Consider the following 27857-nt stretch of genomic DNA (forward strand, 5'->3'; position numbering starts at 1 on the left):
ATGATCACTGCCGCTGGGGTGGCTTCGGCGAACAAGACGCCTGCGGTGGTATGTGGGGGTCCACTGGCGTTGGTTGTCTGCAGTTCATGGGCTGATCTTGAAGTTGCGTCCGTGGTCCGTTCCGTGGGGGAGGCGCTCGAGGCGCTCGCGGCGCTCTGGAAGGCGTGGAAGCCGTGGTGCGTTGCGATGGGAACGGCCGTTGTTTGCGGAAGCAACAGTTGCTGCTGTGAGTGCAGTCTTGCTTGTGATCGGGTAACCGGTTCTCTCTCTCCCTCACGCACACACACACACACTCTTTCTCTCCCTCTCTCGTGGCCATAGTGTTTCTGTGTGCTTTTCCAGGTTATTTTTCTGTGTGTCCGCGGCGCTGCCTGTGTCGCACTCAGAAGTTTAAAATGTGCGGTCTTGTGTTGTGTGGCTGGCTGTGCGCTTCGCCTCGCTCCGGTCTCCTCAGTGTTGTCACCTCAGCTCAACCAATCAAGAGCAGCAGCGCTGCTGGCCCCGCCCATAGGTTCCCAGAACTCAGTGTTAGTACTACCTCAAAAGCAGGGCCGAAAAAAGGTTCTGAGAACCTGGTCTGAAACCGTGCCGTACCGCTGTGCGCTGTGGAAACAAACCCAGAACTAAAAAAATAGGTTCAGGTTCTGGAAAGTTCTGGTTCCACCTAGCCCTGGAACATGACTGCCATGATAATTATCATGACAGTCATGCAGTAACTTTGCCCTGTTTTTTGCAGTCGCTGCATTTACAAGATTTCCGTATATATAAACATTCAGATTTCAAATATAAAGTACTCACAAAGTGTCCCACGGGTGTTAGTTAGTAGCAGCGCGAGCGATTAGAATTGCTGCGTCCCGCGTTCTTTAATAAAAAGCATTTTTGTCCGAGCTCTCCGGCTACTTTTTTCAAACGGGGTTCGTTTGGGAAATCCACAGTTGCACACCGGGAGCACACTCGCCTATTAGTCTGTATTGGCAGGGCGGTCAGCGTACCGATATCGAACACACCGAGTGCCACCCTCCTCCCGACCGATAGGGGCGCGTAGTTGAAAGCCAATGGCAAAATAACACCTCGGATAAAAATGCTTTTTATTAAACAACGCGGGATGCAGAAATTCTAATCGCTGGCGCTGCTACTAACTAACACCCGTGGGACACTTTGTGAGTACTTTATATTTGAAATGCGAATGTTTATATATTTTAATTATTTGTAAATGTAGCGTCTGCAAAAACCAGGGTGAAGTTGCGTCATGAATCTCGTATGAATATGAGAGTCATGTTTACAGGGCTAGGTTCCACCTTGCTAGTGGAAAAGGGGCCTTGGAATCCATCTGCAAAAAAGTTAAATAAAAAATGACTCTGCCTCCTTATTATTATTATTATTATTATTATTGTCTCCACCAGGCCGAAGGCATGTGGGGAGAGTATGTTTTGCACTCCGTCCGTCCGTGTGTCCGTCCGTGTGTCCGTGTGTCCGTGTGTCCGTGTGTCCGTGAACAGCTAATCTCGGCCACCGTTAACCCGGTCGATGCCATATTTTGCACACACACTCCCTGGATGCCAACCATGAACCTCTGCCCCAAACTTTCCAGAACGGCCTGTTATAGCGCCACCAGGAGGCCGCTTTGTGCAAAACAAGTTTTTCGATGCCATATTTTGCACACACACTCCCTGGATGCCAACCATGAACCTCTGCCCCAAACTTTCCAGAACGGCCTGTTATAGCGCCACCAGGAGGCCGCTTTGTGCAAAACAAGTTTTTGCACAGTACACCTACAGATTTTGTCCAAACATCACGCAAATTGGTACACAGTCTCTCTAGAGCCATTCAACGAAACGGGCCTTTCAGATTTATCAGACTCCATCCTGATTGGTTAAGATTGGCTTCCAAAGTTCACAGGAGTGCTCAGTTTCAAACAAAATGCTGCAAATCATGAACACATCGCGTGATTTCCGTGAAATTGTGCACCCACATTCCCACTAGGCCGAGGACGAAATGCCACATGAACAATTTCAACTCAGCCTCAAGGTGGCGCTATAACTGGCCGAAAAGTGTTTTTACCTCTAACTGCACGGATCTGTGGATAACCTGGTGGAGACCTGTGCCCGGAAGGGCACTTTTTCTAGTTATTATTATTATTATTACTATTATTATTATTATTATTATTTTAGTTTGTACTTTACAAGGATATTGTATAGTAATGCATGGGTTGCACATTCTGGAGTCTCAACAACATTTCACTGCTCTCAGGCATACGTGACAAATATTGTAGTCTCAAGCATACTGTACATGACAAATACTGTACTCTTTGAATCTTACAATCTAAACCTCTTGCTCAATCTGAGAAGACTGAGCACAATAACTTGTTTGTTCATTTTGTTTTGTTTACCACAGCTTTAGCCTTGAGCCCGGCTATGACTTCCTGTCCATCTACGATGGGCCAGACAAGAACAGTCATCTAATTGGTAGCTTTAATGGCAGCAGACTTCCAGAGAACATTGAGAGCACTTCCAACTTTATGCACTTGGCGTTCCATAGTGATCGCTCAGTGAGCTACCCTGGCTTTCACTTGGAATACAAAGGTAGTTGTGGGGTCTGTCTCTCAAGTGGGATTCTGCCGTGAATTATAATGCAAAAGATAAAAAGATTATGTCTATGGATGACTGAAAATCGGTTCTGACGTTGCAGTGGGATTTAGTTGGATGTGTGTTGTATATGTATGCGAGAATTTGCAATTGGAAGGATGTTACGCAACTAATGTCTCTGATGTCGATGCCAACTGTGAGAACAGCCACTGATCCACCCTTGGTCATTTTCATTTAGTTTCACAAACGTCCAAAGTGTAATACTTTTTAATACGACAGTTTTGTCAAATGGGTGCTCAATTTGAACCTGACTTACTTACAATACTGCCAAATTGCGGCAGTATTGAGTTCACAAGTTCCTTCCTCCTGCCTGCATCTGGGATCTCTCAAGCAGAAACGATGAACCGGAAGCAGCGGGACAACAATCTGATATCTCCACAATAATTTCGAGTTGTAGTCTTGTTAGGTTGTGTTTACATTTGTGCTGTGGCACAGCTTCATTATGTCATCAGTCTCACGTTGATCCCGCCTCTAGCGGCCGCATACCGCTGCATATCGCTCCGGTCTGATTTGGTCCAGAGTACATCATCTCTGCTCGAGAGACACCAGACCAGGGTTCCCCAATAGGCGGCCCGCGGGCCGAGCGCCCCCTTGTGGCCCCTGGTGGAATTGAAAAAGAAAAAACCTCGACCTCGCGCGTGCGGTCTCGGCCCCCAGCCTGGTACCGTAGTCATGAACGCAGCATGACATAATTGTATGCTGCATGGAAATGCTCCATATTAATCTGTGATGTGTACTGATGAGACTTCCTTACGAATGTCTTTCTTTGCTATGAATTTCAGACTCTGCACAACAACCGTGGTCTGCGTCTGGTAAGCATCCAGGTTTATCTGCAGCGTTTGTCTTCAATTTCAGGCTGTTACTCACAACAGGCATCAAAATATGTGTCTGGCAAGCATCCAGGATTAGCAGCACTGTTTAAGCTCATTCAATTTCTCACTTTAGGCATCTAAAATAACTGCTTATTTTTCTAAAGAGCTCAGAGTATGCTCATCATCTCTTGTCAGGCAAGCATCTCCATATTTCCATATATTAGTTTATCGCATGACAGTGTTGTGCAAAAGAAGAATGCGTCACAAAAGGCATTTTTTTCTGGAAAGTAACCAGGGGTCATCGATTTGCCCGTACACGGACAAATGTGTCTGTGGCAAAGACTTGTCGTGGCATATTTTAGATTTTCTTTTTTGCATTTTCTTTTATATTTTCTGAGGTGGGTGGGTCTTTCAGTACCTCCATGATGCTCAGTGACATCATAGAACGTAGGTTTGTTTCCCTGCCCACATCTCTGTTTTTTATTTTCTACAGGCAGGTGTTCAGGTGAATTTCACCCGTGTTTAGCCATGTTTCTCTCTCTCATTTCATGTTCCAGGAATGGGTGGATAAAAGGTTCCCATCTTAATTTTTTTTTTTTTACCGACTTTGCTCCCCTATGATATAGGGCCCCCCATAATATCTACTTTGTGTGTGTGTGTGTGTGTGTGTGTGTGTGTGTGTGTGTGTGTGTGTGTGTGTGTGTTTTTTAACATTGGGTAAAATATACCTGAGTTTAGTGATGGTGTGACAAAAAGGATGTTTAGCGTTCTAGGGTTAATACGGACCACAATGGAAACAAGTCCCCAGGACTTTTTGTGTGTTATCGTTTTAGCCCTTGGGGCCCTATTTTTGTCTCCACCAGGCCGAAGGCATGTGGGGAGAGTATGTTTTGCACTCCGTCCGTCCGTGTGTCCGTCCGTCCGTCCGTCCGTGTGTGTGTCCGTGTGTCCGTCCGTCCGTCCGTGTGTCCGTGAGCAGCTAATCTCGGCCACCGTTAACCCGGTCGATGCCAAATTTTGCACACACACTCCCTGGATGCCAACGATGAACCTCTGCCCCAAACTTTCCAGAACGGCCTGTTATAGCGCCACCAGGAGGCCGCTTTGTGCAAAACAAGTTTTTGCACAGTACACCTACAGATTTTGTCCAAACATCACGCAAATTGGTACACAGTCTCTCTAGAGCCATTCAACAAAACGGGTCTTTCAGATTTATCAGACTCCATCCTGATTGGTTAAGATTGGCTTCCAAAGTTCACAGGAGTGCTCAGTTTCAAACAAAATGCTGCAAATCATGAACACATCGCGTGATTTCCGTGAAATTGGGCACCCACATTCCCACTAGGCCGAGGACGAAATGCCACATGAACAATTTCAACTCAGCCTCAAGGTGGCGCTATAACTGGCCGAAAAGTGTTTTACCTCTAACTGCACGGATCTGTGGATAACTTTGTATGCCAACTCCCTAGAGGCCAAGGAAAAACCTTTGTCTGGAATTTTTCACATCTGCTCTTTAGAGCGCCACCAGGAGGCCGACATATGTAAAACACATTTTCTATTATTACTCCTTCAGATTTTATCCAAATTTCACGCAAATCGGTACACATGATCTCCATAGTCATGTGATCAAGACAGGTTTGTTTGATTTCTCATATTCCATCCTGATTGGCCACGATTGGCTCCTACAGTTTTCAGGAGTAGCCCGCTTTGTACAATTCGCCATAACTCCTCAACGCAGCGTCCGATTGCGATGAAACTGTGCACGCATATTCCCACTAGGCTGAGGAAGAAATCCTGGTGGAGACCTGTGCCCAGAAGGGCACTTTTTCTAGTTGTCAGTGCTTTACCCCGTGTCCCTAAACTTCGTCTTTTTTTGAAAAACATTTAAAAATTGTTCAACTAGTTATTGTCACAGCCCCCTGTAGCTTGGCCTACCAGGGACTACTCTACCTGTCTCCACAAGGCCTGCAGGTTGGGGAATTGGGTGCCAATCAGTACATTGGGAGCACCTGCCAGTATCCCCAGTGTGCTGGGATATATATATATATATATATATATATATATATATATATATATACATATAATAGCAGATCGACAAAGCTGCACAATGCATAACATCTCTTTTTGCTACTTTTTTGCGACACTCACACCACAGTCTAACGTAGGGATGAATTGATGAAAAATCATGAAATATGGAGATGTGTTTCTGCTTGACAGTAATGATATGCACTCATGGTAAGATACAAGAAAGATATCAAGTATATAGTATTTATTTATGCAGCAATGTACTTTCAAATAGAATATGTTAGACTCGTACAACAATCTTATATGACTAACTTGCAATACTTGCTGTGCTCTGTTTTATCAAGTGTAGAGGATTTAAGTGGTATTGAATTGGTACCGAATTTGCAGCTCAACAAACGCTAATTAATCCTAGTATGTGATGGAGGACAATTTCACCATACATTTAAATCTTCTCGCGGTATGATTATTGTGAGCGATTTAACCGGTCCCATCCCAAACTAGTAGAAGTAATAATAATCATCATCTTCAGTACACATGATGAGTGTGTTGTTTTGTTAAGTGTGCGGCCAGGCTCCCATGAACCAGAAGATCGTCGGAGGGCAGACCGCGCCGCCTGGCAGCTGGCCATGGCAGGTCAGCATACAGTCTTACTACGGTCATTTCTGTGGAGGTTCCCTCATCAACAATGAATGGGTGCTGTCCGCTGCCCACTGCTTCCAAAAGTGAGACATAATTTAATTAATTGAAATGATTAATAATAAATCCTTGTTTTTTGCACGTCAATAAAGTAGAAAGGTCATTTTTTTTTGAAAATTGCTGATTTACAAGCTCACAAGGCATTGCGATGTGACGTGTTATCAAAATATTTTAGTTAAATTAATCGCAAATTTATAGAATAATCCCTGAGAAAAATCGATAGTTGAATCCCTATCAGTGTTCATAAAAGGGATGTGTGCGTTTTGCATGTGCGTGTGTGAAATCATCATCATACCAGGAAGTGGCAAAAAAAACTACTTTCTGGCCTCGACAGCCCATACATCCAAACAGAAAAGTTCTATAGACCAATTCATTGTTTACAAACATTGGGACTGGGCGCACGGGTGACTGTTTCATGTAATCAATTCCCAACTGATCTCCGAACCTGTTGTTTTGGGGAGCGCTGGTTTCAGTCCATTGAACCTCCTCTTGTGAGTTAATTGGCTAGTGAGATGCACCCTAGGAGACATTTATACTTCAAAGCCCAACAATATTGCACACAGAGAACAGCTGATATACAAGCTCACATCGCATCGCAGATGCGACTGTTGTGAGCTTAGAGGTCTGCGTGCGTGACACCATTGCGGAACGAAGCATAAATTATATTTGATGGGCTGCAGGTGCATGTACAGCTGTGCACAAATAGGCTCTGCTGCCGTGATCATGAGCGCACCTCCCGTTCTTATGACATCGACTGGAGGTGTGGTTTTGAGGACAACTGTTTTTAATTGCTATTATTGTTCAAACACAACAGAAACCAGGGATTATATATTTCAAGGGCGAGAGATCACAATAAAAATCCAGTTAGTGCAGTTAGAACTTTTCCATTGCATCTTATGAGAGGTGGTGTTCTTCTGCTGCCGTGATGCACGCGCATGCTGTTGCTTATCAGTGTGTACCACTCAATTTACCACTCACTTTATGTATGTGCATACCTCAGGTAATTCATTGTTACCCCCTCCTCCACACACTCTCTTGCAGCCCTGATCCCAATAACAACTATATCATCTTCTTGGGCCGCCAGTCCCAAGAATTGATGAACCCCAATGAGGTGAACCGCACGGTGGTGCAGATCATCAACCATCCTCAGTACGGCCAGATGTCCAATGACAACGACATGGCTCTGCTGAGGCTCTCCCACCCCGTCACCTTCACGCCGTACATCCGCCCGGTCTGTCTGGCGGCGACGAACAGCACCTTCTACAGTGGAACTATGAGCTGGGTGACTGGCTGGGGGACGGAAGGTAGTGGTGGTGAGTAATAAGTGCATGCAACGCACTAACAGTCCGACAGGCATTAGTCCCAAACACATTAGTCCGACAGACACCCTACCCAAAACCCGAAAACCTAATCCTAACCTCACAGGAAAGTCACGGGTGAGTTTTAACCGGCAGCTCCATGTCAGGACTCGGGAGCCACAGGTGAGTCTTAACCAGCAAAGCATAATATGCATACAACATAAAAACCCAACGAAACCAGCTAAGAAATATTGTTACTGCCATGACCAAATCAGCTAAAAGAAACTTTATCAATGATAAAGCTGAGGAAAACGAAAACAATCCTCGGGAGCTCTGGAAGCTACTCAACAACCAAATAGGCTGCGGTCAGAAACTGAAAACCAGGTTTTTGGTGTAGAGCACATTAAAACCTTCTACAAAAACCTAGGTGTTTTAAAGACGATTTTAAACTAGTTATGGTAACAACTGATGAGGTACTTAAGAAATTGAGTGCCCTCCAACCCCACAAGGCCACTGGCCATGACAATATTCCCTCCAAATTTCTCAGAGACTCTGCCATCTCTATAGCTCCAATCATCAACCACATAGTAAACTTCTCCATCAAACAGGGACAGGTCCCCCAAGATTTCAATCTGGCCAAAGTAACCCCCTTGCACAAGAAAGGGAGTAAATTAGACTACTGCCCTATTTCTATTCTAAGCTCCATCTCGAAAGTGATGGAAAAAATAGTCTATGAACAGGTTGAAAAGTATCTAGCCACAATTAAATCCAATCTGGCTTCAGAACATCCCACTCCACTGACACATGCCTCCTCTATTTGAGCCACCACATCAAACACGAGGTGGATGCTGGCAAATACTGCGGCATGGTCATGCTGGACCTCCAAAAGGCTTTTGACACAGTGAACCACTCCATACTAGGCAGCCGCGGTTTACCGAATTTCGGTAATACCGTGACAGTAACAGCCACGGTGTTGATACCGTGAGATTTCTGAGTTTACGGTATTTTGAATACAGCGTTGGTGGGCGGCGCATGCTGCTCATATGCAGTGCAACTCCACTCGCAGACTAAGGCAAAACATTTATTTTCACCACACTGAAAGCTGCAGTAGATTGAAAAGTTGCTTCCTACCTTATATGCAACAACATATTATGTTGTCGGACTGTTGCATGTTCGACTATGTTAGAACAGACCTTGAAGTCAGTGGTGGAAAGTAACTAAGTACATTTACTGAAATAATATACTTACTGTAAGTTCAATTTTGAGGTATTTGTAGTTTACTTAGTATTTCCAATACTTTTACTTCTAGGATCCAAATATTGTACTTTTACTCCACTACATGTATTTGAAAGCTTTAGTTACTAGTTACTTTGTGGACTTCGACCATTTGGAAACGGCCAATCTATAAGCTCACACTGCCTCGCGATGCGACACATTGTGAGCTTGTAGATCTGCTATTTTCAAATGATCTTTGAAAACTTGAAATGGGAAATTCTGTACAATGATTACTTTAAATTTTGGTACTTTACGGTACATTTTGATGCCAATACTTTTGTACTTTTGCTCAAGTACATTTAGAATTCTGAATTACTCTTACTTGTAACAGAATAAGGCCTGACTCACACGTGCACAACAGATTGATGTATGCTTGTTGTATGAGACTTATTGACTGATGCAAGCTCACAATGCATTTCCAATGGGAGTCACATGGTTTGACACAACATTTGTGTTGTATGAGGGGGTGGGGGGCAGTCGAAACACAGCCGAAAGCCGTACAACACAAATGTTGTGTCAAACCATGTGACTTCCATTGGAAATGCATTGGGGCAAGATGTATCACACCCTTTGTATACATCTAGCATGCATCAATGTTGTATGCTAGATCGAAAGGTGTGAGTCGGGCCTAAGACAAATGAGTCCCTTTTCCTCTCTTCCATTATAGTTCCCCTGGCCTCTCCCCAGAACCTTCAGGAAGTCGATGTGCCGGTCGTGGGGAACCAGCAGTGTACATGCAGCTACTATGGCCTCACAGACAACATGCTTTGTGCTGGCCTCAATGAAGGAGGAAAGGACTCCTGTCAGGTGACAGATCATACCTTTTCTCTGTCCATCATATCCTTCTATCCAGTGTTGTAGTGCTACTTTTAGAAGTGGGGGGACGTGGCACCCCATTGTATCTGCAAAGATGTTTCATTTAATCATAACGCCCCATAAGACACGTGCGCACACACATGCACGCGCATTTGCGTGCACAACACACGCAGACACTCACTATAAAACATGCAGACAGACATCTATAGCCTGTTTAGAAACCGGGTTTACCATGATTAATCGTATCCATAAAAGTAAATAAAAGTCAAAAAACATATCTTTGCCCTAAAATAATTTTAGGCGTTGCCATGTATTTGGTGTACTTGGTTTGTTTATTGATGGTATGACAAAAAGGATGTTTAGTGTTCTCGGACAGGGGTTCTCAAAGTTTTTTGCTGGGGACTTATTATAAACGATATCATGAATCTCTCATTTCCTCAGGGAGACTCTGGCGGGCCGATGGTGAGCCGCATGATGAGCAACGGCACGCCACCCCGCTGGGTCCAGTCCGGGGTGGTGAGCTTCGGCCAGGGCTGCGCCCTGCCCAACATCCCGGGAGTCTACGCCCGCGTGTCGCGCTACCAGGACTGGATCAGCATGCACGTCACCTCTGACCCGCCAGGCTTCGTTAGGTTCATGTCCGACGGCATGGACACCGACGTGGGTTTCCAGTGTCCTACTACACAACCACCCATTAACTGTTAGTTAATTCATTTAACAATTATCAATGTAATTAATTCTGGCCAGGGAAGAACTGAGCACTGGGCATGGGACATTATTTTATATACATGTTTATCTTATATTAGCTTACTTATTGATGGGATCATTGGTGTTGAGTTCCAGTCTGTTTAATGGATGTGGATAAAAACAATAGTTTGGGAGATTAGCAAGCTTTTTATTATTAATGTGTAATGAATTTTAAACTATCTTCCCTAATGGGAAGATACTAAAAATTCCTAATCTTGTCAGTGCTTTTGAATTGCATTGAGGATTTTCTTTTCATCTTAAAATATTGACTGTATATTTCCATTTCCCCAACACCAGGCAGTGGGAAGAAAATTGATTCAAGCTGTAGAAAACTACATTAAGTAGTCAAATATGTATATAACCAGCTACTTATCTTTTCAAAAGCTGTTATAAAATATTGCTCTTACCCTATCATTACATTAGAAGACACATTAGCTTAACCACATGGGCTGGAAACTGCAGGTTTTCCCCTCAATAATTACTACTGGAAATTATGTATAATTATGTAATTTTGTTAAAATCTACTTCATTTTCCTTTCAAGCTCCATGTGGAGGGAATGTGACTGGATCTTCTGGGTTAATTCTTTCTCCAAACTACCCCCAACCCTACCCGCACAACAAAGATTGTGACTGGCTCATTGCTGTCCACTCTGACTATGTCATCTCATTAGCTTTCATCAGGTAAGCAGTGGCGCTATGATACGTTAGTTCTTTCTTTAGTCCAATTAACTAATTAGATGTTCTTGGGTTAGGTCTTTATTTGCATATAATATGCCGAACCCTGCTGTAATAATTGATGTTCGAACAGTTAATCGTAATAAATGTATTATTAGGATGTTTCTGGTGTACAGGCATTTATAGAGACATGAAAAATGTCACACACGTCAGATGATTAAAACAAGGACTTTGTGGAGGACACTGAGCACATGACATCAGATGAAATGCACTGGAGCAGTAGGTCAGCATTATGGTCCAGTAGTCTTGTGTTTCCAGATAATATGAGATCTGCCTTCTGAACAATTTGTCTGGGGACTCTATAAAATGCAATGTAGTAACAAAACTACACTGACTACTTTCAAAACCAATCATGCCTCCACCTCAATTATGAGTTTAATACCAGGGGGATCCAAGTAAATTATTAATTGTATAGCGATAGTTATGATTGTAAATTGGAGTTGCCTTGATTCAACTCAAATGCAATTATCTCCAAGCAATTTACCTTTCTGTCATAAACCAAGCTCATTATTTTGAAAACAAATGCTCTCTCTCTCTCTGTCACTGCAGTATGTGATTTGATATACAGCACTACAATATGAAACGATCTTTTCACACTGCATAGCCATTGCCTTCTGGGAAGATTTTGTGCTACCGCGGTGTCACAACAATTTAATCTCGGAGAGATCTTGGGAGAGATACTTCTTTTGTTGTTCTTCTTTGTCTGGAGGGGCAAAGTAAATCGCCTGGCATGACTCACTGCTATAGCACTGTGGTGCATGCTATGCAAAAAAGATAATAATCCTATTATAATAATATCCTATTAGTCTATGGTATTGGTTACTCACCAAAATTATTAGGTTTTTACTAGTTTACACTTTATTACTTGAGTAATATTATATATTTTTGCTTTTTACTCCCTGTTCTCCCCAATTTTAGCAGTAAAGTAATACATAGTTTTAGTCAATACATTTCTCCCCACACACATTGTCACTGCTGTATCCTTCGTCCGGCTCCTCCCACCCAACACTCCCTGCTCACAGGTACAGGTACAGGTACAGGTACAGGTACAGGTACAGGTACAGGTACAGGTACAGGTACAGGTACAGGTACAGCCCCAGTACGGAGTACGGTGACAAATATCATCCTCCCAGCTTGGCTTCCCTCAAAGCCAGATGCACCACAGTTGATTCAAAGCCCCAGACTCTGCGGTGGTGGGCAGGCACTTTACCACTGCGCCACCCGAGCGCCCCTTTATTACTTTATATACAATCTTGGAATCCATCTGCAAAAAAGTTAAATAAAAAATGACTCTGCCTCCTTATTATTATTATTATTATTAGTTTAGTTTGTACTTTACAAGGATATTGTATAGTAATGCATGGGTTGCACATTCTGGAGTCTCACCAACATTTCACTGCTCTCAGGCATACGTGACAAATATTGTAGTCTCAAGCATACTGTACATGACAAATACTGTACTCTTTGAATCTTACAATCTAAACCTCTTGCGCAATCTGAGAAGACTGAGCACAATAACTTGTTTGTTCATTTTGTTTACCACAGCTTTAGCCTTGAGCCCCGCTATGACTTCCTGTCCATCTACGATGGGCCAGACAAGAACAGTCATCTAATTGGTAGCTTTCATGGCAGCAGACTTCCAGAGAAGATTGAGAGCACTTCCAACTTTATGCACTTGGCGTTCCATAGTGATCACTCAGTGAGCTACCCTGGCTTTCACTTGGAATACAACGGTAGTTGTGGGGTCTGTCTCTCAAGTGGGATTCTGCCGTGCATTATAATGCAAAAGATTATGTGTGTATGGATGACTGAAAATCGGTCCTGCATCTGGGATCTCTCAAGCAGAAACGATGAACCGGAAGCAGTGGGAAAACAATCTGATATCTCCACAATAATTTCGAGTTGTAGTCTTGTTAGGTTGTGTTTACATTTGTGCTGTGGCACAGCTTCATTATGTCATCAGTCTCACGTTGATCCCGCCTCTAGCGGCCGCATACCGCTGCATATCGCTCCGGTCTGATTTGGTCCAGAGTACATCATCTCTGCTCGAGAGACACCAGACCAGGGTTCCCCAATAGGCGGCCTGCGGGCTGAGCGCCCCCTTGTGGCTATTCATTTTACCTATTATTTTATCACAGGATTTTTAAGCCATTTTTTTCAGCCAGTTTTAATTGTCTAATGTAATCCTTTACGCTACGGCCACTACACTCCCTCTGCCAACCTGGGGAGAGCAACGGACTGACCTCATGCGTCCTTCAATCCATGAGGAGTCAAGCCACTTCTTTTCACCTGACAGTTTAGCCGAGTATACCATCCAACTAGTCTAAACCTGCACCCACAGGGATGACCTAGGAATTGATATGATTTGTAGGCTACTACTCATTTGGATTTGTTTCATTGGGCTGCTGCACAACTTTGAGAGCATCACAGGCATTCACTTGCAGAGATCAGTCAACACTATGCTGTTTTCTCTAACTGTGTTTGAGCAAGAGTTATAGCTTGACAGCTGTCTGCTGCATTGTATGTATTAATCCCTTTTGTACGTTTGTATGTGCACCATGTGTGTTTTAGTGTGTAGGCTCTTGCATCTGTGGGTGTTGTGTATATTATACCATACACTGTAAGCTTGCCTACCTTTCTGTGAGTGACTGTGTGTGTGTGTGTGTGTGTGTGTGCGTGTCCATCCTTCAGGCTCGCTCGCGACAGCCTGCAGCGACCCAGGTCTGCCAATGAATGGCAGTCGCAATGGAGAAGGGCGGGAGCCTGGCAATTCAGTGACCTTCTCCTGTGATCCAGGATACGAATTACAGGGGGAGAGCAGAATCACCTGCATCCACTTGGAAAATAGTTTCTACTGGCAACCCAGTCCACCAAGCTGCATCGGTGAGAGGGAGAGGGAGAAAGAAGAATAATGCCGAGAGAGAGGGGGAGGAGATGGAAAGAGAGAGGGAGCGGTGGAGAGGGAGATGTGGGAAAGTACATGGGGGCAGAAATGAACAAGTGAAGGAGCAGTGTATAGGGATTAGGAGTAAAATAAATGATACATGTGAGAGACGGAGAGTACTTTCTATAACTTATGATAACATCAGAGAATGTATTTCTTATCAAACCCGTAAAAGATATACAGGTATATATGTAGGATAACAGAAAGCACTCGAGAGTCGAGACACATCTTGAGCTGTTGCCAAGTGTTATCCTCACTGTAGCTAATCAAGGGCTGAGGTCAGCCAATATGTTGTTTCATCACAGCTTAACTGTTAGTTAATTAATTTAACAATTATCAATGTAATTAATTCTGTCCAGAGAAGAACTGAGCACTGGGCATGGTACATTATTTTATATACATGTTTATCTTATATTAGCTTAATTATTGATGGGATCATTGGTGTTGAGTTCCAGTCTGTTTAATGGATGTGGATAAAAACAATAGTTTGGGAGATTGGCAAGCTTTTTATTATTAATGTGTAATGAATATTATAACTTTCTATTAGGGAAGATAGTTTAAAATTCCTAATCTTGTCAGTGCTTTTGAATTGCATTGAGGATTTTCTTTTCATCTTAAAATATATTTCCATTTCCCCAACACCAGGCAGTGGGAAGAAAATTGATTCAAGCTGTAGAAAACTACATTAAGTAGTCAAATATGTATTTATAACTAGCTACTTATCTTTTCAAAAGCTGTTATAAAAAATTGCTCTTACCCTATCATTACATTAGAAGACACATTAGCTTAACCACATGGGCTGGAAACTGCAGTTTTTCCCCTCAATAATTACTACTGGAAATTATGTATAATTATGTAATTTTGTTCAAATCTACTTCATTACTTCATCTACTTTCAAGCTCCATGTGGAGGGAATGTGACAGGATCTTCTGGGTTAATTCTTTCTCCAAACTACCCCCATCCCTACCCGCACAACAAAGATTGTGACTGGCTCATTGCTGTCCACTCTGACTATGTCATCTCATTAGCTTTCATCAGGTAAGTAACTTTTTTTGTTATGTTCTTTATATTTGTCTGGATGGGCAAAGCAAATCGCCTGGCATGACTCACTGCTATAGCACTGTGGTGCATGCTATGCAAAGAAAATAATGATCCTATTATAATAATATCCTATTAGTCTATGGTATTGGTTACTCACCAAAATTATTAGGTTTTTACTAGTTTACACTTTATTACTTGAGTAATATTATATATTTTTGCCTTTTACTCCCTGTTCTCCCCAATTTTAGCAGTAAAGTAATAAGTAAATAAGTATATAATAAGTAATAAGTAAAGTGTATGAACATGGATGCAGCATACATTCTGCATATAGGCTATATTTGCCGCTATATAGGCTATATTTGCCCCTTTCCATGTGGGGAGTGGGAAAACAGTAAAACACCCGTTTTAAATGCATAAGACCAGTTGGGGGGGCATCCTCGTATAGCTCATATGATGCTAAATGATAACCCACCTTTTGAATATAGCATTCAACATGAGTGTGGGTTGCAATTATAGTGCCTCTTGAGCAGATTGTGCCATAACATCCAGTCCAGTTGTAATGTCAATATCAAGAAATGTGCAAATACAAATCAGTTAACCATTGTGCTAGTTGAATTTAATTATTCCAATGTGTACAGCACATTTCTAGTAATGATATGCCTAATGCCTTGCCCTGAAAAAAAAGTCTAGTGCACACTGCTGTCCGTGTATAAAACAATATACTCTACTAATCTCCAGTAGCATTAGCCTCATAATACTGTGCTTCTGTTCTGACAATTTAGAATATATGGCTCTCTCGCACACACACACACCCCCGGACACCCCTCTCTGCAGTTAGCCTAGCTGTTAGCGGTAGAACAACAACTGCAAGCAAACTCGTCGCGACAGCTTTATGGCTCTCCCTCACGCACACACACACACACACACGCTCTTTCTCTCCCTCTCTCGTGGCCATAGTGTTTCTGTGTGCTTTTCCAGGTTATTTTTCTGTGTGTCCGCGGCGCTGCCTGTGTCGCACTCAGAAGTTTAAAATGTGCGGTCTTGTGTTGTGTGGCTGGCTGTGCGCTTCGCCTCGCTCCGGTCTCCTCAGTGTTGTCACCTCAGCTCAACCAATCAAGAGCAGCAGCGCTGCTGGCCCCGCCCATAGGTTCCCAGAACTCAGTGTTAGTACTACCTCAAAAGCAGGGCCGAAAAAAGGTTCTGAGAACCTGGTCTGAAACCGTGCCGTACCGCTGTGCGCTGTGGAAACAAACCCAGAACTAAAAAAATGTTTATATATTTTAATTATTTGTAAATGTAGCGTCTGCAAAAACAAGGGTGAAGTTGCGTCATGACTCTCGTATGAATATGAGAGTCATGTACAGGGCTAGGTTCCACCTTGCTAGTGGAAAAGGGGCCTTGGAATCCATCTGCAAAAAAGTTAAATAAAAAATGACTGCCTCCTTATTATTATTATTATTATTATTATTATTATTACTATTATTATTATTATTATTATTATTTTAGTTTGTACTTTACAAGGATATTGTATAGTAATGCATGGGTTGCACATTCTGGAGTCTCACCAACATTTCACTGCTCTCAGGCATACGTGACAAATATTGTAGTCTCAAGCATACTGTACATGACAAATACTGTACTCTTTGAATCTTACAATCTAAACCTCTTGCTCAATCTGAGAAGACTGAGCACAATAACTTGTTTGTTCATTTTGTTTTGTTTACCACAGCTTTAGCCTTGAGCCGGGCTATGACTTCCTGTCCATCTACGATGGGCCAGACAAGAACAGTCATCTAATTGGTAGCTTTAATGGCAGCAGACTTCCAGAGAACATTGAGAGCACTTCCAACTTTATGCACTTGGCGTTCCATAGTGATCACTCAGTGAGCTACCCTGGCTTTCACTTGGAATACAAAGGTAGTTGTGGGGTCTGTCTCTCAAGTGGGATTCTGCCGTGAATTATAATGCAAAAGATAAAAAGATTATGTCTATGGATGACTGAAAATCGGTTCTGACGTTGCAGTGGGATTTAGTTGGATGTGTGTTGTATATGTATGCGAGAATTTGCAATTGGAAGGATGTTACGCAACTAATGTCTCTGATGTCGATGCCAACTGTGAGAACAGCCACTGATCCACCCTTGGTCATTTTCATTTAGTTTCACAAACGTCCAAAGTGTAATACTTTTTAATACGACAGTTTTGTCAAATGGGTGCTCAATTTGAACCTGACTTACTTACAATACTGCCAAATTGCGGCAGTATTGAGTTCACAAGTTCCTTCCTCCTGCCTGCATCTGGGATCTCTCAAGCAGAAACGATGAACCGGAAGCAGCGGGACAACAATCTGATATCTCCACAATAATTTCGAGTTGTAGTCTTGTTAGGTTGTGTTTACATTTGTGCTGTGGCACAGCTTCATTATGTCATCAGTCTCACGTTGATCCCGCCTCTAGCGGCCGCATACCGCTGCATATCGCTCCGGTCTGATTTGGTCCAGAGTACATCATCTCTGCTCGAGAGACACCAGACCAGGGTTCCCCAATAGGCGGCCCGCGGGCCGAGCGCCCCCTTGTGGCCCCTGGTGGAATTGAAAAAGAAAAAACCTCGACCTCGCGCGTGCGGTCTCGGCCCCCAGCCTGGTACCGTAGTCATGAACGCAGCATGACATAATTGTATGCTGCACGGAAATGCTCCATATTAATCTGTGATGTGTACTGATGAGACCTTACGAATGTCTTTCTTTGCTATGAATTTCAGACTCTGCACAACAACCGTGGTCTGCGTCTGGTAAGCATCCAGGTTTATCTGCAGCGTTTGTCTTCAATTTCAGGCTGTTACTCACAACAGGCATCAAAATATGTGTCTGGCAAGCATCCAGGATTAGCAGCACTGTTTAAGCTCATTCAATTTCTCACTTTAGGCATCTAAAATAACTGCTTATTTTTCTAAAGAGCTCAGAGTATGCTCATCATCTCTTGTCAGGCAAGCATCTCCATATTTCCATATATTAGTTTATCGCATGACAGTGTTGTGCAAAAGAAGAATGCGTCACAAAAGGCATTTCTTTCTGGAAAGTAACCAGGGGTCATCGATTTGCCCGTACACGGACAAATGTGTCTGTGGCAAAGACTTGTCGTGGCATATTTTAGATTTTCTTTTTTGCATTTTCTTTTATATTTTCTGAGGTGGGTGGGTCTTTCAGTACCTCCATGATGCTCAGTGACATCATAGAACGTAGGTTTGTTTCCCTGCCCACATCCCTGTTTTTTATTTTCTACAGGCAGGTGTTCAGGTGAATTTCACCCGTGTTTAGCCATGTTTCTCTCTCTCATTTCATGTTCCAGGAATGGGTGGATAAAAGGTTCCCATCTTAATTTTTTTTTTTTTACCGACTTTGCTCCCCTATGATATAGGGCCCCCCATAATATCTACTTTGCGTGTGTGTGTGTGTGTGTGTGTGTGTGTGTGTGTGTTTTAACATTGGGTAAAATATACCTGAGTTTAGTGATGGTGTGACAAAAAGGATGTTTAGCGTTCTAGGGTTAATACGGACCACAATGGAAACAAGTCCCCAGGACTTTTTGTGTGTTATCGTTTTAGCCCTTGGGGCCCTATTTTTGTCTCCACCAGGCCGAAGGCATGTGGGGAGAGTATGTTTTGCACTCCGTCCGTCCGTGTGTCCGTCCGTCCGTCCGTCCGTGTGTGTGTCCGTGTGTCCGTCCGTCCGTCCGTGTGTCCGTGAGCAGCTAATCTCGGCCACCGTTAACCCGGTCGATGCCAAATTTTGCACACACACTCCCTGGATGCCAACGATGAACCTCTGCCCCAAACTTTCCAGAACGGCCTGTTATAGCGCCACCAGGAGGCCGCTTTGTGCAAAACAAGTTTTTGCACAGTACACCTACAGATTTTGTCCAAACATCACGCAAATTGGTACACAGTCTCTCTAGAGCCATTCAACAAAAGGGGTCTTTCAGATTTATCAGACTCCATCCTGATTGGTTAAGATTGGCTTCCAAAGTTCACAGGAGTGCTCAGTTTCAAACAAAATGCTGCAAATCATGAACACATCGCGTGATTTCCGTGAAATTGGGCACCCACATTCCCACTAGGCCGAGGACGAAATGCCACATGAACAATTTCAACTCAGCCTCAAGGTGGCGCTATAACTAGCCGAAAAGTGTTTTTACCTCTAACTGCACGGATCTGTGGATAACTTTGTATGCCAACTCCCTAGAGGCCAAGGAAAAACCTTTGTCTGGAATTTTTCACATCTGCTCTTTAGAGCACCACCAGGAGGCCGACATATGTAAAACACATTTTCTATTATTACTCCTTCAGATTTTATCCAAATTTCACGCAAATCGGTACACATGATCTCCATAGTCATGTGATCAAGACAGGTTTGTTTGATTTCTCATATTCCATCCTGATTGGCCACGATTGGCTCCTACAGTTTTCAGGAGTAGCCCGCTTTGTACAATTCGCCACAACTCCTCAACGCAGCGTCCGATTGCGATGAAACTGTGCACGCATATTCCCACTAGGCTGAGGAAGAAATCCTGGTGGAGACCTGTGCCCAGAAGGGCACTTTTTCTAGTTATCAGTGCTTTACCCTGTGTCCCTAAACTTCGTCTTTTTTTGAAAAACATTTAAAAATTGTTCAACTAGTTATTGTCACAGCCCCCTGTAGCTTGGCCTACCAGGGACTACTCTACCTGTCTCCACAAGGCCTGCAGGTTGGGGAATTGGGTGCCAATCAGTACATTGGGAGCACCTGCCAGTATCCCCAGTGTGCTGGGATATATATATATATATATATATATATATATATATATATATATATATACATATAATAGCAGATCGACAAAGCTGCACAATGCATAACATCTCTTTTTGCTACTTTTTTGCGACACTCACACCGCAAAGTCTAACGTAGGGATGAATTTATGAAAAATCATGAAATATGGAGATGTGTTTCTGCTTGACAGTAATGATATGCACTCATGGTAAGATACAAGAAAGATATCAAGTATATAGTATTTATTTATGCAGCAATGTACTTTCAAATAGAATATGTTAGACTCGTACAACAATCTTATATGACTAACTTGCAATACTTGCTGTGCTCTGTTTTATCAAGTGTAGAGGATTTAAGTGGTATTGAATTGGTACCGAATTTGCAGCTCAACAAACGCTAATTAATCCTAGTATGTGATGGAGGACAATTTCACCATACATTTAAATCTTCTCGCGGTATGATTATTGTGAGCGATTTAACCGGTCCCATCCCAAACTAGTAGAAGTAATAATAATCATCATCTTCAGTACACATGATGAGTGTGTTGTTTTGTTAAGTGTGCGGCCAGGCTCCCATGAACCAGAAGATCGTCGGAGGGCAGACCGCGCCGCCTGGCAGCTGGCCATGGCAGGTCAGCATACAGTCTTACTACGGTCATTTCTGTGGAGGTTCCCTCATCAACAATGAATGGGTGCTGTCCGCTGCCCACTGCTTCCAAAAGTGAGACATAATTTAATTAATTGAAATGATTAATAATAAATCCTTGTTTTTTGCACGTCAATAAAGTAGAAAGGTAATTTTCTTTTGAAAATTGCTGATTTACAAGCTCACAAGGCATTGCGATGTGACGTGTTATCAAAATATTTTAGTTAAATTAATCGCAAATTTATAGAATAATCCCTGAGAAAAATCGATAGTTGAATCCCTATCAGTGTTCATAAAAGGGATGTGTGCGTTTTGCATGTGCGTGTGTGAAATCATCATCATACCAGGAAGTGGCAAAAAAAACTACTTTCTGGCCTCGACAGCCCATACATCCAAACAGAAAAGTTCTATAGACCAATTCATTGTTTACAAACATTGGGACTGGGCGCACGGGTGACTGTTTCATGTAATCAATTCCCAACAGATCTCCGAACCTGTTGTTTTGGGGAGCGCTGGTTTCAGTCCATTGAACCTCCTCTTGTGAGTTAATTGGCTAGTGAGGTGCACCCTAGGAGACATTTATACTTCAAAGCCCAACAGTATTGCACACAGAGAACAGCTGATATACAAGCTCACATCGCATCGCAGATGCGACTGTTGTGAGCGTAGAGGTCTGCGTGCGTGACACCATTGCGGAACGAAGCATAAATTATACTTGATGGGCTGCAGGTGCGCGTGCAGCCGTGCACAAATAGGCTCTCCTGCCGTGATCATGAGCGCACCTCCCGTTCTTATGACAGCGACTGAAGGTGTGGTTTTGAGGACAACTGTTTTGAATTGCTATTATTGTTCAAACACAACAGAAACCAGGGATTATATATTTCAAGGGCGAGAGATCACAATAAAAATCCAGTTAGTGCAGTTAGAATTTTTCCATTACATCTTATGAGAGGTGGTGTTCTTCTGCTGCCGTGATGCGCGCGTATGCTGTTGCTTATCAGTGTGTACCACTCAATTTACCACTCACTTTATGTATGTGCATACCTCAGGTAATTCATTGTTACCCCCTCCTCCACACACTCTCTTGCAGCCCTGATCCCAATAACAACTATATCATCTTCTTGGGCCGCCAGTCCCAAGAATTGATGAACCCCAATGAGGTGAACCGCACGGTGGTGCAGATCATCAACCATCCTCAGTACGGCCAGATGTCGCATGACAACGACATGGCTCTGCTGAGGCTCTCCCACCCCGTCACCTTCACGCCGTACATCCGCCCGGTCTGTCTGGCGGCGACGAACAGCACCTTCTACAGTGGAACTATGAGCTGGGTGACTGGCTGGGGGACGGAAGGTAGTGGTGGTGAGTAATAAGTGCATACAACGCACTAACAGTCCGACAGGCATTAGTCCCAAACACATTAGTCCGACAGACATCCTACCCAAAACCCGAAAACCTAATCCTAACCTCACAGGAAAGTCACGGGTGAGTTTTAAACGGCAGCTCCATGTCAGGACTCGGGAGCCACGGGTGAGTCTTAACCAGCAAAGCATAATATGCATACAACATAAAAACCCAACGAAACCAGCTAAGAAATATTGTTACTGCCATGACCAAATCAGCTAAAAGAAACTTTATCAATGATAAAGCTGAGGAAAACGAAAACAATCCTCGGGAGCTCTGGAAGCTACTCAACAACCAAATAGGCTGCGGTCAGAAACTGAAAACCAGGTTTTTGGTGTAGAGCACATTAAAACCTTCTACAAAAACCTAGGTGTTTTAAAGACGATTTTAAACTCGTTATGGTAACAACTGATGAGGTACTTAAGAAATTGAGTGCCCTCCAACCCCACAAGGCCACTGGCCATGACAATATTCCCTCCAAATTTCTCAGAGACTCTGCCATCTCTATAGCTCCAATCATCAACCACATAGTAAACTTCTCCATCAAACAGGGACAGGTCCCCCAAGATTTCAATCTGGCCAAAGTAACCCCCTTGCACAAGAAAGGGAGTAAATTAGACTACTGCCCTATTTCTATTCTAAGCTCCATCTCGAAAGTGATGGAAAGAATAGTCTATGAACAGGTTGAAAAGTATCTAGCCACAATTAAATCCAATCTGGCTTCAGAACATCCCACTCCACTGACACATGCCTCCTCTATTTGAGCCACCACATCAAACACGAGGTGGATGCTGGCAAATACTGCGGCATGGTCATGCTGGACCTCCAAAAGGCTTTTGACACAGTGAACCACTCCATACTAGGCAGCCGCGGTTTACCGAATTTCGGTAATACCGTGACAGTAACAGCCACGGTGTTGATACCGTGAGATTTCTGAGTTTACGGTATTTTGAATACAGCGTTGGTGGGCGGCGCATGCTGCTCATATGCAGTGCAACTCCACTCGCAGACTAAGGCAAAACATTTATTTTCACCACACTGAAAGCTGCAGTAGATTGAAAAGTTGCTTCCTACCTTATATGCAACAACATGTTATGTTGTCGGACTGTTGCATGTTCGACTATGTTAGAACAGACCTTGAAGTCAGTGGTGGAAAGTAACTAAGTACATTTACTGAAATAATATACTTACTGTAAGTTCAATTTTGAGGTATTTGTAGTTTACTTAGTATTTCCAATACTTTTACTTCTAGGATCCAAATATTGTACTTTTACTCCACTACATGTATTTGAAAGCTTTAGTTACTAGTTACTTTGTGGACTTTTTGGAAACGGCCAATCTATAAGCTCACACTGCCTCGCGATGCGACACATTGTGAGCTTGTAGATCTGCTATTTTCAAATGATCTTTGAAAACTTGAAATGGGAAATTCTGTACAATGATTACTTTAAATTTTGGTACTTTACGGTACATTTTGATGCCAATACTTTTGTACTTTTGCTCAAGTACATTTAAAATTCTGAATTACTCTTACTTGTAACAGACTAAGGCCTGACTCACACGTGCACAACAGATTGATGTATGCTTGTTGTATGAGACTTATTGACTGATGCAAGCTCACAATGCATTTCCAATGGGAGTCACATGGTTTGACACAACATTTGTGTTGTATGAGGGGGTGGGGGGCAGTCGAAACACAGCCGAAAGCCGTACAACACAAATGTTGTGTCAAACCATGTGACTTCCATTGGAAATGCATTGGGGCAAGATGTATCACACCCTTTGTATACATCTAGCATGCATCAATGTTGTATGCTAGATCGAAAGGTGTGAGTCGGGCCTAAGACAAATGAGTCCCTTTTCCTCTCTTCCGTTATAGTTCCCCTGGCCTCTCCCCAGAACCTTCAGGAAGTCGATGTGCCGGTCGTGGGGAACCAGCAGTGTACATGCAGCTACTATGGCCTCACAGACAACATGCTTTGTGCTGGCCTCAATGAAGGAGGAAAGGACTCCTGTCAGGTGACAGATCATACCTTTTCTCTGTCCATCATATCCTTCTATCCAGTGTTGTAGTGCTACTTTTAGAAGTGGGGGGACGTGGCACCCCATTGTATCTGCAAAGATGTTTCATTTAATCATAACGCCCCATAAGACACGTGCGCACACACATGCACGCGCATTTGCGTGCACAACACACGCAGACACTCACTATAAAACATGCAGACAGACATCTATAGCCTGTTTAGAAACCGGGTTTACCATGCTTAATCGTATCCATAAAAGTAAATAAAAGTCAAAAAACATATCTTTGCCCTAAAATAATTTTAGGCGTTGCCATGTATTTGGTGTACTTGGTGTGTTTATTGATGGTATGACAAAAAGGATGTTTAGTGTTCTCGGACAGGGGTTCTCAACGTTTTTTGCTGGGGACTTATTATAAACGATATCATGAATCTGTCATTTCCTCAGGGAGACTCTGGCGGGCCGATGGTGAGCCGCATGATGAGCAACGGCACGCCACCCCGCTGGGTCCAGTCCGGGGTGGTGAGCTTCGGCCAGGGCTGTGCCCTGCCCAACACCCCGGGAGTCTACGCCCGCGTGTCGCGCTACCAGGACTGGATCAGCATGCACGTCACCTCTGACCGGCCAGGCTTCGTTAGGTTCATGTCCGACGGCATGGACACCGACGTGGGTTTCCAGTGTCCTACTACACAACCACCCATTAACTGTTAGTTAATTCATTTAACAATTATCAATGTAATTAATTCTGGCCAGGGAAGAACTGAGCACTGGGCATGGGACATTATTTTATATACATGTTTATCTTATATTAGCTTACTTATTGATGGGATCATTGGTGTTGAGTTCCAGTCTGTTTAATGGATGTGGATAAAAACAATAGTTTGGGAGATTAGCAAGCTTTTTATTATTAATGTGTAATTAATTTTAAACTATCTTCCCTAATGGGAAGATACTAAGATAGTTTAAAATTCCTAATCTTGTCAGTGCTTTTGAATTCCATTGAGGATTTTCTTTTCATCTTAAAATATTGACTGTATATTTCCATTTCCCCAACACCAGGCAGTGGGAAGAAAATTGATTCAAGCTGTAGAAAACTACATTAAGTAGTCAAATATGTATTTATAACTAGCTACTTATCTTTTCAAAAGCTGTAAGCTGTAAGCTATAAAATATTGCTCTTACACTATCATTACATTAGAAGACACATTAGCTTAACCACATGGGCTGGAAACTGCAGTTTTTCCCCTCAATAATTACTACTGGAAATTATGTATAATTATGTAATTTTGTTAAAATCTACTTCATTTTCCTTTCAAGCTCCATGTGGAGGGAATGTGACAGGATCTTCTGGGTTAATTCTTTCTCCAAACTACCCCCATCCCTACCCGCTCAACAAAGATTGTGACTGGCTCATTGCTGTCCACTCTGACTATGTCATCTCATTAGCTTTCATCAGGTAAGCAGTGGCGCTATGACACGGTAGTTCTTTCTTTAGTCCAATTCACTAATTAGATGTTCTTGGGTTAGGTCTTTATTTGCATATATGCCGAACCCTGCTGTAATCATTGATGTTCGAACAGTTAATCGTAATAAATGTATTATTAGGATGTTACCGGTGTACAGGCATTTAGAGACATGAAAAATGTCACACACGTCAGATGATTAAAACTTTGTGGAGGACACTGAGCACATGACATCAGATGAAATGCACTGGAGCAGTAGGTCAGCATTATGGTCCAGTAGTCTTGTGTTTCCAGATAATATGAGATCTGCCTTCTGAACAATTTGTCTGGGGACTCTATGCAATGTAGTAACAAAACTACACTGACTACTTTCAAAACCAATCATGCCTCCACCTCAATATCAAGTGCCGCATTAAAGACTTGGATTGCTTCTGCAAAGTTTTTTTTTCTTCCGCCTGGTTTTAGCAACGAAAGCTGGAAGATTGTCCTCAATCTCCTGTTGAGCTTTTAGAGACTGAATTATGAAGTTAATGGTCCAATAGTTCCAGGGGGATCCAAGTAAATTATTAATTGTATAGCAGCGATATAGTTATGCATAGCCATTGCCTTTTGGGAAGATTTTGTGCTACCGCGGTGTCACAACAATTTAATCTCTTTATACCTCTTGGGAGAGATACTTTTTTTGTTATGTTCTTTATCTTTGTCTGGAGGGGCAAAGCAAATCGCCTGGCATGACTCACTGTGACTCCCTTCTGGCTCCAAAACTGTGGAATGCACTTCCCATTGCAGTCAGAACTGCAGCATCACTCCCAATCTTCCGCCGTAGCCTGAAAACCCACCTTTTCAGACTCCATCATGGCCCATAGCACTTACCCTAACCCCTTAGATAGCATTTCTGTTGGCTTAGATAGCATTTGACACAGACTTATAGCATGTTATGTAGACAGCACTATAATTGTATTGTATATAGTCATAGCACGCCATAGTACATATGTATAGCATAGTAGTGAATATGTATATTTTATTATGTATAGTGTATGTATAGTTTCATCATATAGATATTCCACTGTTACCTTCTTAGCTTACGCATGTTTCATGATAAATGCTTTTATGTGATGTATTCCCATGCTTTTGTTCTTGCTTAAATGTAAGTCGCTCTGGATTAAGAGCGTCTGCTAAATTGTAAATTGTAAATTGCATGACTCACTGTGGTGCATGCTATGCAAAAATACTTGAGTAATATTATATATTTGTGCCTTTTACTCCCTGTTCTCCCCAATTTTAGTAGTAAAGTAATACATAGTTTTAGTCAATACATTTCTCCCCACACACATTGTCACTGCTGTAACCTGCTCGCTCACCTACCTCACCCCCCCAAGAAAATGTAGAGCCTTCATCCGGCTCCTCCCACCCAACACTCCCTGCTCACAGGTACAGGTACAGGTACAGCCCCAGGTACAGGTACAGGTACAGGTACAGGTACAGGTACAGGTACAGGTACAGCCCCAGGTACAGGTACAGGTACAGGTACAGGTACAGGTACAGGTACAGGTACAGGTACAGCCCCAGTACTGAGTATGGTGACAGATATCATCACCCAGCCTGGCTTCCCTCAAAGCCAGTTGCACCGCAGTGGATTCAAAGCCCCAGACTCTGCGGTGGTAGGCAGGCACTTTACCACTGCGCCACCCGAGCGCCCATCTGCAAAAAAGTTAAATATGCCTCCTTATTATTATTATTATTATTATTATTATTAGTTTAGTTTGTACTTTACAAGGATATTGTATAGTAATGCATGGGTTGCACATTCTGGAGTCTCACCAACATTCATATGCGCTCAGGCATACGTGACAAATATTGTAGTCTCAAGCATACTGTACATGACAAATACTGTACTCTTTGAATCTTAGAATCTAAACCTCTTGCGCAATCTGAGAAGACTGAGCACAATAACTTGTTTGTTCATTTTGTTTTGTTTACCACAGCTTTAGCCTTGAGCCCTTCTATGACTTCCTGTCCATCTACGATGGGCCAGACAAGAACAGTCATCTAATTGGTAGCTTTCATGGCAGCAGACTTCCAGAGAAGATTGAGAGCACTTCCAACTTTATGCACTTGGCGTTCCATAGTGATAACTCCATAGTGAGCAGTGGCTTTCACTTGGAATACAAAGGTATGGTTGTGGGGTCTGTCTCTCAAGTGGGATTCTGCCGTGCATTATAATGCAAAAGATTATGTGTATGGATGACTGAAAATCGGTTCTGATGTTGCAGTGGGATTTAGTTGGATGTGTGTTGTATATGTATGCGAGAATTTGCAATTGGAAGGATGTTACGCAACTATGTCTCTGATGTCGATGCCAACTGTGAGAACAGCCGCTGATTCACCCTTGGTCATTTTCATTTAGTTTCACAAACGACCAAAGTGTAATACTTTTTAATACGACAGTTTTGTCAAATGGGGGCTCAATTTGAACCTGACTTACT

The 27857-nt window shown here is 42.9% G+C and overlaps 1 protein-coding gene across 1 annotated transcript; it reads left to right on the forward strand.

Annotated features, from left to right (window-relative positions):
• LOC310876049 (ovochymase-like) lies at window positions 1-27753 on the forward strand (the record flags this gene model as incomplete). The annotated part of the gene is made up of 17 exons (XM_083789496.1): window positions 1-176; window positions 2395-2582; window positions 3428-3457; window positions 6042-6204; window positions 7220-7491; window positions 9419-9558; window positions 10009-10267; window positions 14893-15031; window positions 16764-16951; window positions 17794-17823; window positions 20395-20557; window positions 21573-21844; window positions 23766-23905; window positions 24356-24614; window positions 25226-25364; window positions 27357-27544; window positions 27683-27753. 17 exons carry the CDS (start codon window positions 1-3, stop codon window positions 27751-27753), a joined length of 2817 nt encoding a protein of 938 aa, XP_083645622.1.
• Between the last annotated feature and the right edge of the window lie 104 nt (window positions 27754-27857).

This window comes from Protomyctophum parallelum, assembly GCF_964188405.1.
Source record: "Protomyctophum parallelum genome assembly, chromosome: 18".
Classification (NCBI taxonomy): domain Eukaryota; kingdom Metazoa; phylum Chordata; class Actinopteri; order Myctophiformes; family Myctophidae; genus Protomyctophum; species Protomyctophum parallelum.